Raw genomic sequence first — 14,996 nt, forward strand, 5'->3', positions numbered from 1 at the left:
TTACTGAAACTAAAGTCCATCCTTCGGTGGGCATTCAGCTTGGAAAACTTCAGGCTGATTTTGGCAAAATGATAAATAATTGAAATAATTCCCCCTGATAATTATTTCATTACTGTAATGCAGCCATCTCTGAAGCAGAGGGTGTAGCCTCGCAGAGAACAAACACGCAGCGCAAAACCCAGCAGGGCTGGGGCTGCGGAAGGAATTGCTGGGCGAGGAACAGCTTTGCAAATTTCTGCTCTTACAGAAATGCTATTAAAGATTACGGGATCATGCAGAGATCCTGGAACCTCAGGACTTTTGCAGCATAGGAAGTGGAGTGGGGAAACAGTGTCAGCATCAGTGATGCAGGAGCTTTCAGCAGACAGATGGCTAACAAAACTGATCCAGCAAGAAAGCTTTGTTCAGACATACTGAAAAAACTAAAATTGTGCTTATCTGTTACTTTTCATTGCTGGAGTGATTAAAAGGTTAAATTCATTGGAAGTACAATATGAGAAGGGTGGCAGGACTTAAAAAGGTTTATGACCTTACACAGTTGAATTCTGTTTTCACCCACCTTCCCATATTGTCCCTCCCTTGAAAAAAAGAGAAGAAAGAAACAGAAGCCAAAGTTCTTGCAACTTGATATCAGTTAGGAATTAGAGAGAAATAGTTTAGGTGATGTTGCATATATTAACTGATCATTTAAGCAGCCTGCAATTCAGTGGTGGTGATGGTGGGGGATGTAGCACCCTGAGAGACACTTCACTGAGCTTTGAGCTGGATCAGATGTTTGAGGGCAATTAAACACACAAGATTTTCCACTTTAAACAAAGGCACAGAGGGGAGTTTCCCTGTTTTCTGTGCTGTTAATCATCAAGAGGAGAGAAGAATGAGTAAAAGAAGAAACAAAAGATGGTGCTGTTTAAAGGAAGGGTGTTAGACCCCAGCAGGATGCCTGCTTGAGCTGCATCTCAGTAAATAATAAGGACTTGTTATGCTAATAGTCACTATTTTCAATAACATGATTTGCATACAGATTATATGCATGTTAATTACAGTGCGCACATAGCCAATAATGCAGATTTTATTTTTTGTTCTTAGCATTTTCATTTATAAAATGGTGCATAGTATTAAAGAATATTGCAAAGTTTTAGAGTGCAAATACGTAGCTAATATAATGAATAATGGCATACTAAGCTAGATACACACTGAAGATAAACACACATACCAGAAATGTTTATGGAAGAAGCCCAGGATTAGTGTCACCTCTGGCACTGACAACATCTGTTGTTGCACCTGATTATAATGAAAATAAAATGAAACAAAAGAGTGCATGAATGCATGGTAATGCAATGATGCATGATAATAATTAACCCAGTGTTACATGATTACTTGGTGCATTTTTCTGCAACCAGAGATGGATAGTGTCAGCTGAACAAATTTCATCCAAGTCAAGAATAGGTTTATGATTGCATTTTTTTTTACTGGAGCACAAAGTTTAGTGCTTTTTTACTGACTTTATGCCAGCTGTGGGATGACAGATAACATCTGCCTCTGCATCAAGGTGGAATAGTGTGGACGGACTATACCTGAACCAACGTAAAGTCTTCCAGAAAAAAGTTACCCCTTCAAAAGTTTTTGAACACATTTGAATCGGAGCTGTGTTTATATTAGATCAGTGCTTTGCATCTTGTGACCATGGCATTTCTGATCCATTAGGAAGGCTGGACTTTTGTCTTGGTGAACTGTGGCTTAAGGGCAGCTCCGCATGTCTGTCTTCTCTTCCCTCCTTTCCCACACATCTGGATGTTTAGCATTTCTCATTTCATCATGTCTAATTGAAAGACAGTTACCATTTGTCTTCCTGACTGACTGACTTGAATAAGACAAGTAGAAATTGGCCCATAGATTGAGAAGGCCTAGCGGTAAAAACTCATTTTTACAGAAAAAACACCTTAGAAACAAAAGATGCCCTATAATTTGTAATAATGTGACAGCTGAAGTCGACTGTCATGCTGAATCTGTACTGCATCCAGACCCGCTTTAGTATCTTCAGACGTGCATCTGCAAAGCGTAAAGCAGCACCAGTTCAGGGACCTATGAACAATGCTTCATAACACAATGTAGCTAGGCCTTCTATATTTGTAGCTGTACTGATTTTTCTGATACTACTTTGACACCAGTGAGCTCTGCTTTCAGCTTATTACTTAAGTGAAATAAATTTAAAAAGTATCTTGGGAAAAGATATAAGAATTGTCATCTATCAGTCCAGGCTAAATGTTTAACATAGTTTTTAAGATATGTAATAGAAGTATTTACTGTTAAGCAACTGAAAGAATATAATTTACATCTTAATGATTTTTTCAGGTATCAGATAACAATATCAGGTATCAGATAATCTGTGCCCTATAAGGTACAGATGTTTGGAATAAGTAGTTTAGTTTTAAGAGAAAATGATTGTTAAATGCAATAGCTTGCCATGCCAATATTTTGTTATCATATTACTCAAGTCCTGTTGCAGCTCATTTTGTGTGTTTTATAGCTATTGTAGTACCTGTAACAATTAAAATGTTCTGGTCTTCTAGGGAAAAATTAATGATTTTTATAACTTTTAAGGAGGAGGACTCACTCAAGTTCCTGCAGCCTAGCCAGCATGTGCTTGAGAAGAACAGGGAAAGTGGGTGAGGAAATGTTCCCTTTCAAAAACCTGGTGGCACACCGGGAGATACTTTACAGTGTCTAATTCTCTCACCAGTGTGCTGCCTGCAGGGAATAGCTAGGGGATGGGGTACCTATCCGCAGTTCACTATGCCCTGCAAAAAGCTTCAAGCTTGAGTGCAGGGGGTATGTGGTCGCTCACACGCTTACTCAGTTGTAGGCACCTTCTTACACTGTGCTGTCACTGTGGTAGCCAAGCACTCAAGTAAGAGCCGAAGGAACTGTTGCTATACCAGCCCGATTATGCGTCCCCTAAACTTTGCAGGTCCTTCTGTAGATCGTTTCCTTCCCAAATCCTGTACTCTTCTGCACTGTAACTGCAGTAGCCCGTTGGGTCTACACTGACCTTCGTCCCTGGAATGAAAACCGTGAACTGAATTTGCCCAGTCACGTACTGGATTGTAATCTGAGTAGCTCGCCATGGGGAGGGAATCTTCCATCACTCGCCAAGATCACGGTCACTTTTTCTCTCTCAAGGTAGTTTCTGCTGAGCATCTGTGAAAAGGCAAAGATGAGTGCAGCAGTGTGCTGTCGGAGTCGTCGTTGTTTGGGAGCACAGACAACCATGGCAAAGCTGACTGGTGCACTGCAGAGGTGAAACAAAATGTTGACCACCTTCCTGTCCTTCTAATGAAGTAAGAGCAGAACATTTCACCCATGGAGGTTTTCTGTGTTCCCAAGGGGAAGAGTGTTTGCCCTCTGCGGGAATAATTTTGAGCACTAGAAAATAAGTTTTCAGTTTACTGACACTGCAGCTAAAATGTTGACTTTTTGATGAGAGTAGTTCTACAGGCTGAAGTTTTTTCCAGTCAAGCTCCCATAAAGTTGATATATTTGCTACCTGAAGTTTATCCTGCAATACTCTAATCTGTAGGACATATAAGATAACTCAAGTGATCTAAAGCTACAATTTTATTAGGGTTTAGTAAAGGTCAGAAGTTCACGTGTGAAAGTTCTGATTGCAGCAGATGTTTATGAGATGATAAAGGAGTTTCATGTAGGGCATACTTCTGATCAGCTGCAATTTTCAAGTATTGTTTCAAATTCAGTGCTTTATCTGGCAAGCTTGGAGTTCCCTTTTACTGCTTCATTAAGAATTTCTATCTCCAAATGAGCAAAATTATTGAGTCCATAGAGCTGTCAGCATTATTCACAAAACCATAAAATGTAAAGCTAGGCAAGGATTTTATTTAAAGTACTCACTAGTTAGAGCTACTGTTTTTTAGATAAGTGGTTTGATTAAGTCACCTTTTATGTTAGTAAGATTATAAATTGAAAGAAAACTCAGTTTTTTTCATGTGCAGAAATACACAACAGTGCCAGGGATGGGAAAAATCTGAAATTCTGTGTTGCATTAATATTCTGTTGTGACTTTGGAAATGGCAGGTTAGTATATATGACAGGCAGTAGCAGCAAGAATAAGTAAAAAAGCAATGCACATGGGAAAGCATGTTCAGAACTCAGAATGGAAAGATTTTACAAGATAATTTGAACAAGAGGTATGTCTTTTGGCTTAGATGGAGATTTCGGAACATCCTATTGTACAGGTGAGATAAATCTCTTTGTTTTATTAGAAAAATGCAGATGGACTTCAAAATAAAGCATAATCAATTTTTGTTGAGACTATGTATCTTGTTCTCTGCTCATTACTCAAAGTGATTATATAGTTTGTCTGTTTATAGACTGAGTAATACAGAGGACTTGCAAACACTAAAGATCAAGTTATAATGGTGTTAGCTTGATATAATAGTTATGCTTTATTTAATTAGGATAAATGAGTTTACTTTTCTGGTGGGAGGTATTAGCTTTTTAAGAGCCACAGCAACAATAAACAACTATAAATGTAGAGATATATCTAATGAGGGAGGCCAAAGCAATTAAGATAGAAGAACTGTATTGATCATAACTGAATTGGATTTGACTAAGATATATATAGTTGACAGCAGTACTTTTACAGTGGATGCCATGAGAAGTTTAATGACTATTTTAGTATTTTGCTGGGAGGGAGGTGGGAATTAATGCCATACTACAGCTACTTTGAGGGCTGCTTATTCAAATTGCAGCATCTAAGTGTAGTTCATGGCATATTTGTCTTGTTCCTGAACACATCTTCTTACATAGTTGCCAGGTCCTGCTGACTGAAAAAGAGAGAAGCTGTAACTCAAATTTTATCTCTTTCTGGGCTGTTTTCCACCTCATTGGCCACAAAGAATATTGCTCCTAGATCACAGATTTGTATAACTTCTTTCATATCTGGCATTTCTGTTCTGTACTGTATTCCTTGTTGATGAAGACATTACTTTAGTTTTCAATGTCTTCAAGACAACAGCCTTGACAGCGGCACTATTTTTATAACTCTTTTGTATGTTAGGGAACAAGCTTAAAATCTTAATGGCTTAAGGAAGTCTTGTAAAATTGTAAGAGTAAAATTATATTCTAATTGTGAAAATAAAATTATATTCTATTCAGTAGTTTAGACTGGAAGAATAGAATTCTCCTTAGTCAATGACTTGTATGTTAAAATCTCTGATTTGCAATGCTATATTAGAGGACTAATTTTTATGGCATGGAGAAGGAAACTGCATTTAAAGCAATGTTAATGAAATTTCACTCTTTTGTTTTACTATGTTGACTGTTTGCATTTTAAGATCAGATTTCTTGTCATTTTATATAGACTCTTTTTAATCATATCGTAGAACCATGTTTTATATATAATATATATCATATAAACCACTATAGAATATATCTGTTAATTTTATTGTTATGTTTAACTGATTTTTCATGTAATTTGTTTGCTGTACTTGCAAAACATTTTAGATACAGATGCATATACATATGTATATATAGTAAAAACACTGATAAAATTTCTCACTCAAGAAGTTTGACTTGGTGGTGTGGTTTAAATTTAGAAACAAATGCTTGTCCCTGGATCAAACGAGTATAACCACTGGAGTTCGTTTGGAATTCCTCTCAAATGATAGCACATAAGCTGCATCACTGCTCAGCATCTTCAGTTTTTATTAGATTATCCCCAGTTCCTGCCTTTCTCTTTCTCTGCGGCCACTAGAAAGTAGCCATTTATGCTTATTTACTCTGATGTGCTTATTTATTTGAAATAGGTATAGTGAAAAGTATACCTAACACTTGTGTCAACACAAGTGCTCAGCGTGGGCTACTGGAATTTTTTTAAGGAAATATAAAATGTTATAAAACCGTTTTTATCATATATTTTATGGAAATAGTCTTTTCTACATCAGGCATGCATGTCACCTTGTTGGGTGAAGTTGTGATTTTCTTGAACAGTGGTCAGTGGAAGGAAATTCTTAGGAAACGGATCCTAAGTCTGTCTTATGCTATCTTCATAACACATTATCAATGCAATAATCATTAATTTTATTCCAAACATATGCAGCTTTCCTGTGTGCGCATTCTGTTCAGGGCTGAAATCCTTGACTCTTGAAGTCTATGGAAATTTTGCTATCGACTTAAATAGAAACATCATTTAATTTCAGGAATCCATAACTGTAAAAATACCAGCAATCATTGGCAGCATACACCTGAAATTCTGCTGTACTTCTGTGAGATAATCTTCTCTTTAAGGGCACCAACACCAGTGGAAGAGTCTGTATGAGCAGCATTTATAGAGAAAAAAGAGGCACCATGTCCAGCAGGAGGAGACAAACTAGTTTACTGTTAGGTTGGTTGTGCAGCATGAAATCTTACCTGATAAATTTAGTGCTAGATCAGTTCTTGGGAAACCTGGCTGTGGACTAGAAAACTCTCACCATCTTTCCCAAAACGTATGATTGTCCAGTTCCTATGCACACTGATGGTTTCTTTTACTTTGTTCTGTACAATACAACTTATACAAATAATCTTAACAAAGTCCTAGATTATTCCAGGCTTCATATTTTTCCTTATAAAAATGAAATTCAGACAGTACCCACCATAGTATAATCTCTGCATTCAGGGAATTCTCTAAGACAAAGAGGAATCTGACCCTTGAGGTTTAAGAATGTGAAAAAAGAGTATTTCATAGTGCATGCCCTTCATCAGTCTGCAAATTTGGTGCCTCTTCTATTCAGCAGAATTAGAGGAATTCAAAAATGGATCTTCGTTTTTGCAGATCCCCTTCTCCAGGCTCCCAAGCTCCCTCTAAAACTGCAGTGAAAAACCACAACTTCACAGGATTGTAGCAGCTAGGGGGTATATTTGCTACTTTTTTCTTTTTTTTTTTTTAATGCAGTTGTGCAATTCCATTGTTCCTCTGGATTTAATTAGAAATACCTTTCCCATGATTGCCAATTTTGTAGGAGTACAACAGCTTTGTTTTTAAATTTTACTTTAACACAATATGTAGGTTGTTTCTGTTGATACACAGAATTTTAGCCCTAATATCTGATGCATGATAGTTGTTAAGTAAAGCAGTGTTGCTGTGTTCTTGCTTTTATGGTTTCATGGATATCTTATCAGTAAAAATACTTAAAAAAAAAAAAGTATATTTTTGTTTAATGTGCTCAAATTAACAGAACAGAAGAGTGTTCAAAAGTACGTCTGAGTCTCTTCAGAATATGATTTGGTTTTACAAATATATTTTTTCCTCATTCTAAGTATCTCAGTGTTCTTTAGAAAGGAAGAAAGAAAAAGAAGTCTTAACAAGTTACTTTCCAGATTATTTTAAGACATCAGTTAACCAAGCATTGCAATGCAGTCACTTCCAAGGTAAAATGTGGCAGACACATTATAAAAAAGCTTACAAAAACGATGAAGTGTAATGTCTTTACGGCCTACACTGCTCGCATTACTTTTACAATCATTGCAGTCATCAAGAGCAGACATTTTATAAGTGCCTAACTGATATATCTCAGCCAGTGAGAAAAAAATTTAAAGGAAATTCACATATTGCAATAAAACACAATTTTCAGGCATTATGGTGCTCTCTAAGGGAGAGTTTGAAATGAAACAAGTGTCATGCTGCTTTAACCTAGAAAGCAAACATGTAATCATGGTTTTAGGCCTTTTCAAAAGGGAGTCAAAACACAGATTTTCTTTGATATGTTTGTTTGCTGCATACATTTTTAGCTAAGTTCAGACCACGGACACAGTTCTTGTTAGTGGCAACAGCGCAGAAGCCTGGAGAGAAAGAGCTAGCAATTGGAGGTGCAATGGTTTTATTACGCTGAGTATTAGGACACTGCAACCTTTTCTAAGCAGCTGTTCTTTAGGTAAATTAATACCTGGGGTCTCTTTACTTCTCTCAAACTTTAACTACCATAAAAGAACTTAATGTAAAGCTGTTCGCAGCTTATCTCACCAGATTGCTATGTGAAAGTTCTAACACAAGCACTTTTATAAACTGCAGCCATAACGCACTAATCTTCTGAACTTCCTGACCCATAAAACGATGATTATTACTACATGTAAAATTCATCTGGAAATATCCCTCTGTATTTAGTGTTACGGGTATTATGTTGCAAAATCCCTCCTCCTTTGCAGTGTAAAGGCTGCCAGGAAACCGAAGGACAATGAGGCTGTAGATGAGTGTATAGAGGGTAGCATTGTACGTTAATATTGTGATTTTGCTTTTATTTGGAGCTGGTGATTTAACAGACGGGATGTTCTGATACTTTTTTCCGTAGATTATAGTTTCAAATATGATCATTTCTGGAATTAGAATATTGCTTGCTGTTCTTATTTACAAGTAGCACAGACCAAATGCTAATTTTTGCTACTGTACCTGAAAAACTAAACCAAATTTACAATTTCCTGTACAACTCCAAGCAGATAATTAAGAAACATCATGTTTGTGGGAGTTTTTTTGGTGAAGGCAGGAAAAGTGTTACAGATTAGAAGAAAGCTTTGCTAATTTAGTTGTTAATTCATGTATCTGTAATATCTAAAAGTTACCTCTAGTAACTAATATATGATTAAGTTAATGACTGAGGAGTAGTTTATGGGATTTGTTCATAAAGAATACCTTCACGTCCAGTTAAACTCAGCAGAAAGTTTGAATGGATGAAGAGTTGAAGAATGTAGTAGTCCATCAGTATCTCTGCTCTCGCTTTTCTTATGGATAAGACATACTGTTGTTTTAAAAGGCTGCATCACCCTTGTCTAATCTTCAGCAGAGCTAATCAGATCTGCAGCTTTGTATTTATACACATACGAAGGGGGTGGGGTGCCTGCACTCTAGGATACAGACATCCCAAAAAGCAGAGGGGTTGTGTTTCTATCTTTTATTCATCACTAGACTAACTTAATAAAGATAATAGTCCAGCTGCAAAACAGAAATAAATGAACAGCCTTTTTTCATTTGAAAACACAAACATTTGTGTTAAACGATGCTTTTCCCAAGCCACTTTTATTAGTAGTATTGTTCTAGATAGCAAGTTGTCACATCCACCAGTTTCTAAATTACCAGTTGTCTTTGTTGCTATAGCAACACAGTGGCCACTAAAATATAGACTCCAGAATAGAAAGGCAAGCTTAGACTTCGACTCATTTATTTGAAGGTTTTGGCAGAAGAATTTCTCCACGAAGTCTTTATTTTATAACCGTTGAATACTTGTATTTTAACTCTTTCAATCAAAAATATGGCATTATGCTAAAAGATGTATTTTATTTAAGATAGGGTACTGAAGCTGTACAGAATTAACACACTGATATGGCTGTCTTCTGACTACTCTTTCCTTTGGGTCTCCTTGGCTCCTGGCTGAATGATTGACGGTTTTCTTGAGGTGAGGCTAAGAATACAGCACAGCATTGTCTTCTCCACTTCCTCCATCTGAAAGGCTGCCCATCTCCTTTTCATGGCACAGTCACTCATCAGTAACCTGGACAACGGAGATCTAGCTGGTTAGATTAGCAATGTAGTTTCTTGCTTAATGAATAAGTCTTTCTCTAATAATATAGATAGACTTGTCTGTTCCCTTATGGCTAGAAGTCATTGTGTCAGCTGATGTTAGCAGCTGTATAAACTACAGCAAGAGTCAGTGTTTTGTGTGTTCCCAACTTAAATAACAAAATATGATTAAAAACTGTAGGTTCCAACCTGAACTGAACCCCTTCTCCCTGTGCATATGTATCGTGCCACACACTATAATTTCATGAGCTCAGACCTTTTTTTCTCTAGTCTGTTTGCTCTGTTTTGCACTCCAATTCCCTGTCCTTAAACTCACTGTCCAGTTAGTTTTACTACCTTGCCCTGGCTTTATGTCTGATCTCTTTTAGTCTCTGAAGCACTTTCCCAGACGTCACGTCTAAGTTCCGTTTCCCCATTCCAGCTCTGTCCCCAGTCTCGTCACAAGTCTCCTTCCAGCGTTTCATCCACCAGTCCGGTTCTTCAGCCTGGGGCAGCTTTTCCTCTGCTCCCAGTGATCTTGAACCAGCCCCTTGGCTAGTCCACCCTTGGGATTCTTGACCTCTTATGGTATTTTTGTAGTTCAAGTCCCAGTGCCAGTTTCAGTGTCCATCTAGTCACAGCTACCATGCCCCTGTGTTATGCATAATCTAGGTTACTAGCACCATTCCTCTTGTGTTTCTAGCATTTCTCTTTTTTGGGGTACATGTATCATATCTTATTTTGTGCCTGAAGATCCCAACATGTGTACTGAGCCCATTAGTCCACAGCAGACTATATGAATGATGTGTCTACATGGACTGGAAGTGATGAGCCTTATAAAGCAGTTCCCACTGCTTTATGGGTTTTCTGAGGTTTACAGTTTATGTTTGTGCAGCATCTAGCATGAGGCTAATCAGTGCCTCTATATCTTTATTAGAATAAAAAATCCCACATGGATGGCAGATAGCAGAGACTTGACAAGCACAGTATGGCAAGAAGTATTTCTACCATTAAGCTAAAATAAGAGTTTTGAATTTAAATAACTATAAATTTTTATCAATCAAATATATATAAGTTCCTTTCTCTGTTACACTTGAAATGAAGAGAAGTAACAAGCCCTTTATTTTACAGCTGTAAATAAGGATTTGTATATTTAATAATTGCTCAGAGAAATCATACATATCACTTCCCAGTATCATAAAATCTTCATGGAAAGACCGGTGGGTTTGTATTGAAAATGTTTTTATGACAAAAAATAAATTCACTATTCTACCAATATTCCAAATATTTTATGGTAAAACAATTGGGGTAAGTCTTATCTCTTTATGCTGCTATATTCTCATAAAACTATATAAATTATAGTTATTTCAGCAGTCATCTTGTGTAATCTGTCTGTGAGACTGTATAAAAACTGAGCAGGAAATGTGCTTTTCAGGACTATAGGCTTTTAGCTGAGATCAAATATTGTCATTTAGTACCTTAAAGTACAGTGGCTGCCATGAGCTTTTACTTCATGTGTTACGGTATGTGATCTGGAGGCCCCCAGTCTGCCTCTTTTACTGCCATCAGGTTACAGCTTTTCACAGATGACCTAGTACCAGCAGAAAGTCTTGACCTCTCCCTGTTTCAGCACTTCAGAGGTTAATTCTGTTGAGGGATCAGATTTCTTTCCAGGGGAAGTTTCTGATGATCACCTTCGGGCTAGGCTTTGCTCCGCAGTGTCTTTCGGAGCTGCTGCACGTTCAGTGCTCTGCTGATAAACAACCTTACTCCAACTTTGTAAAGTCTCTTTCTGGATAGTTAAGTTCCCAGCTATTTTATTCAGTGGCGAGTTGGATGGTAGCCTAATGAAGTTATCAACCTGTAAAATAAACCTAAGCCCTTTCTCTGGAATTCTTCATGGGCAGCAAGGTGGAGAAATGCTTTGGCCTAGGAATATTGCAAGGTAGGAAGTCTTGTACGCTTTTGAAAGCATGGTCTGTATGTTGTGTTGTACCTTTGTGCAAACAGGTTTAGCTTGATAAATGCTGGCAGCCCTGGAAACAGAGTAGATTGTGCAGTAAACAGAAGTTTTCTCCCTGCCTTACATATTTCATTTGAATTGTTGGAATACTACATCAAATTAATATATTTTTGTTAGGTTGCATGTATTTGAATAAAATAATAGAAATTACATATAAAAGAAATAGCTCTTACTGATTTTTTTTTTCTGACTTTGCCTCAGGCTTCTGGAAGGTTTACTGACTGCTTATTAGCATTTACTAGGTTGCAGTCTAACAAGATGTCTTTCTCGCTAGTGTTACAGACTCTTAGTCTGAGAAAACTCTGGGGCTTTGTTATAGTTGAGCACTTTGTTTGCTTTCTGTGCAAAAGACGTCTCTTTTATGAGCATGAGCCCCCCCCCCCTCCCCCCGGTCACCGCAACAGAGGTGGTGCGGGGCTGCCTCAGCCCCTCTCGCAGCACAGGGTGCACTTGCAGTTCAGGGCGTGATACGCCGTTCTTGTTCTCACTCCTGTGCAAATTTCCTTTGGCTTCCTGATAAACTCTTTGTCTGAGGAAGGTTATCTGATCTTTTTCCTTTTGGAATTTCTTTCAAGTAAGCCTGATTTTAAAGTCTGAGATAAACCAGGATTTGTTGATGCTAGTTAGGATGTTGGAGTTCTACTAGAAAACCAATTGCTTTCAGAATTAGTAGCTGATGTCTTCAGTGCACACATCTCCATATTACTAAGAATAAAATATTCCACTTGATTATGTGCATGTGTTTGTTCTTTAATCACTGGCATGATAACACAAGTCATTTTTCCGTGGTTCAGTTTCCTGATGGACAGTGCCGTGCCCAGTGATCAAATTAGCACTTTTTATTGCCAAGTTCAGCTTTGCTTAGAACGTAAGTCAGCAGGCTGTAATACTTCAGGAAAGCCAAGTTTTGTGTGTCTCTCCTGTTGCTGATGGGAGAATAGTGAGTAAGTGTAGGCGTTGTCTCCATACCCATGTGCTCAGCTGCAGCTGGTGGTTGCTGTGTGAGAGAGGAGCAGTTCTCAGGTTTGAAATCTGTGCTTCACTCTGCACAGGTTTGTGCCTTCATTGATTTATGTAGAGCGTTTACACCGTATTATGAATAATGAAGAACTTAACAGCGACCGTAAATTATTTCAGCTTTCCATACATATGAGTTCTTCATTTTAGGCCTGCAGATTTATTGTGCAGGATTGCAGCGTGCAGACTTTAAAACTTGTGCCTTAGTGTTGCTGCTGGAGTACAAAGGCAAAAGCAGCTCAAGACAGGGCAGCGAGGGCGCCGTATCGCACCTGGCCGCTGCCGGAGGCTTCGGTTCTGGGGTGTGTTTAGGACCCCCCTCTCTTTGCCTCGGGCTGCCAGGGGCCTGCTGCGTGGGGCAGCAGTGCTGGGGCGGTGAGCAGCGCCGGCCGGGGGTTGGTGGTGGTTCCCCTGGGTGCCGGGGTCGGCCTGGGGGGTCTCGCAAACGCCCGCACAGCACGCTGGCATTTCAATGCCTCTTGCATATTTTTGTTTCCATACTACCCCTCATTCCTTTCCTTCCACTTCTTAGTTACGTCAGTACTCTAAGAATTTAGCTAATCTATTTTTTTTGGTCTTTGCGTTTAAGCCAGTTTTTATTTTGTTTAGGAGCCATGAATCTTTCCTTTGTTTCACGAAGCAGACTGCCAGGTAGCAGCAACTGCTCGGGAGCTGCTTCACTCTCCCCGGCAGATAACGCTCAGAAGGAGCATTTAGATTTGTGTGTTTTCGGTAAGCGCCACTCCTCTTTAAGTCATAACTTAAATAGTGCCTTTATATTATGAGGGGGTGTGATCCTGCAGGTATGTGCTTTGGGGTGAGAAGAACGTTTAAAACGTTAAGTGAGGCAAGACGTTCACAAGCGGGCGTTCTGTTACCGGAGCTCAGAGCTGCGGGAATCGCTGTGCTCCCTCGCCGGCCCGCGCGGCCGTGACGCCGCCTGGCCCAGAGGCACGTCCCGGCCGCGATGCGCCGCAGCTGGCCGTGGCCCCGGCACCCGCCCTCGGGGGAGCGGCAGCGCGGGGGCGGCTGCGGGGCCTCAGCGGCGTGGGCGCGTTACTGGCAGCGATTTGCTCCCTTCGTCGCTCTTGCGTGCCGGCTGCACGCTCTACGGGCGTTCATTTTCACTTTGTACGTACACGAGGATTTCTGACTTTTTTCAGGACTCTCCGCTGTCTTGGAAGTAAAGGCTGTTAGGATAATTTTTACATAATAACTAGTAAGACTTAACACTGRTCTTACTGTGATAGGAAGACCCTGAATTTCCTTCCAGCTTGCACTGGTGTAAATCAGCTGGAGTCAATGGAGTTGCACAGAAACGACCAGGGATGAGTACCAATCCCTAGGTCTTCAAATTAAGGAAGCGACCGTGCTGCTGACTGCAAGGTGAATTTCACAGCAGCGCAAGGGTCCTCTGTGCACTCACTGGTGAGGCAGTCGTTGGTGTATGCATCCAGGAGCTTTTCAGATAGGACAGTAAATGGGAGACGTCAGCAGTGAAAGAGGAAAAATACCGAAAATATGGTTTGTGGATCATGAGTCCAGGAGACAAGGCTGAGTAGCTGGCTGGAGTATTTGAGCGAGAGCCTTTTCACTTGGCTGTGCCTTAGTGTTCATCCAGCCTTGGGGTCGAAGGCAGGACCTCGCGCTGATTTATCACCTAACCCCTGAGGCTGTGTAACCCCATAGGAACAATTGTTTTGAACAATGGCCAAAAAACAAGTTCCACCAGTCAAAGTTTTACAACTTAATACAGTTGTGCGGCTGCTGTATGTAGTGATTTTAGACAGTGAATAAGTGAAGAGTCTTTGAGCAAAATCTGTGCAGGTAAACAAGTTGCCCCTGGAGTGTTTTGCTTTATAGCATGAGATTATTAGTTTCAGTAGAAAGTCAGATTGTTTTCATGATGCTTTAGAGTGTTTCAAATGGTAAACTCCCTGAGATTAGATGGGTTTAGCAGCTCCTATGTGTGTGCACTTGGCTGTGTTCATTGGGAGTTTGACAATGGCTTGGGCAAATTCCTGGTCAAATTTGAAGAGCCAAAATGGAATCCACTGTTATTTTTATAAAGTTATTAGTGCTGATATAAAAACATTAAATAAAAAGAGCATGTGCAGTTTTCCAGCTTTTACAAATCTTTTCTTTCCCAACTGTTTTGAGACTAATCGATACTTCTGTTCTGATGATTATTCTCTTTTACAAATGTCTTTGAAATGCAAATCCTGAAATGTTATCTTAAACAAATTCTAATCAGAACTTGACAGAGAACTGCATTTCGGTTTGTTGGATGTTAACTGAGTAGTCACTAAAAATTAAAATGATCTGAATAGCTCTCAGCACATTTACAAAACTTTGACTGTGCACCAGAAAAGTCATTAAAAGAATTAGATTCTGCCTCAGCAAGAACAGCTG

General features: G+C 39.2%; 1 protein-coding gene across 4 annotated transcripts in view; it reads left to right on the forward strand.

The window, feature by feature from the left end:
* The window catches only part of NAV2 (neuron navigator 2), a 242,389-nt gene that overhangs the window by 167,238 nt on the left and 60,155 nt on the right, over positions 1-14,996 (forward strand). Inside the window, exon 1 of one of the 4 annotated variants that reach the window (XM_026089355.1) lies at positions 11,267-11,489. The exons of the other annotated variants lie outside the window; for them this stretch is intronic. Within the exon in view, the coding sequence (XP_025945140.1) occupies positions 11,392-11,489 (98 nt within the window). The 5' untranslated portion in view covers positions 11,267-11,391. Of the gene's footprint in view, positions 1-11,266; positions 11,490-14,996 lie in introns of those variants that run through there. 4 annotated transcript variants of the gene reach the window in all.

This window comes from Apteryx rowi, unplaced genomic scaffold (genome assembly GCF_003343035.1).
Source record: "Apteryx rowi isolate R43461 unplaced genomic scaffold, aptRow1 scaffold_81, whole genome shotgun sequence".
In the NCBI taxonomy this organism is placed as follows: Eukaryota; Metazoa; Chordata; class Aves; order Apterygiformes; family Apterygidae; genus Apteryx; species Apteryx rowi.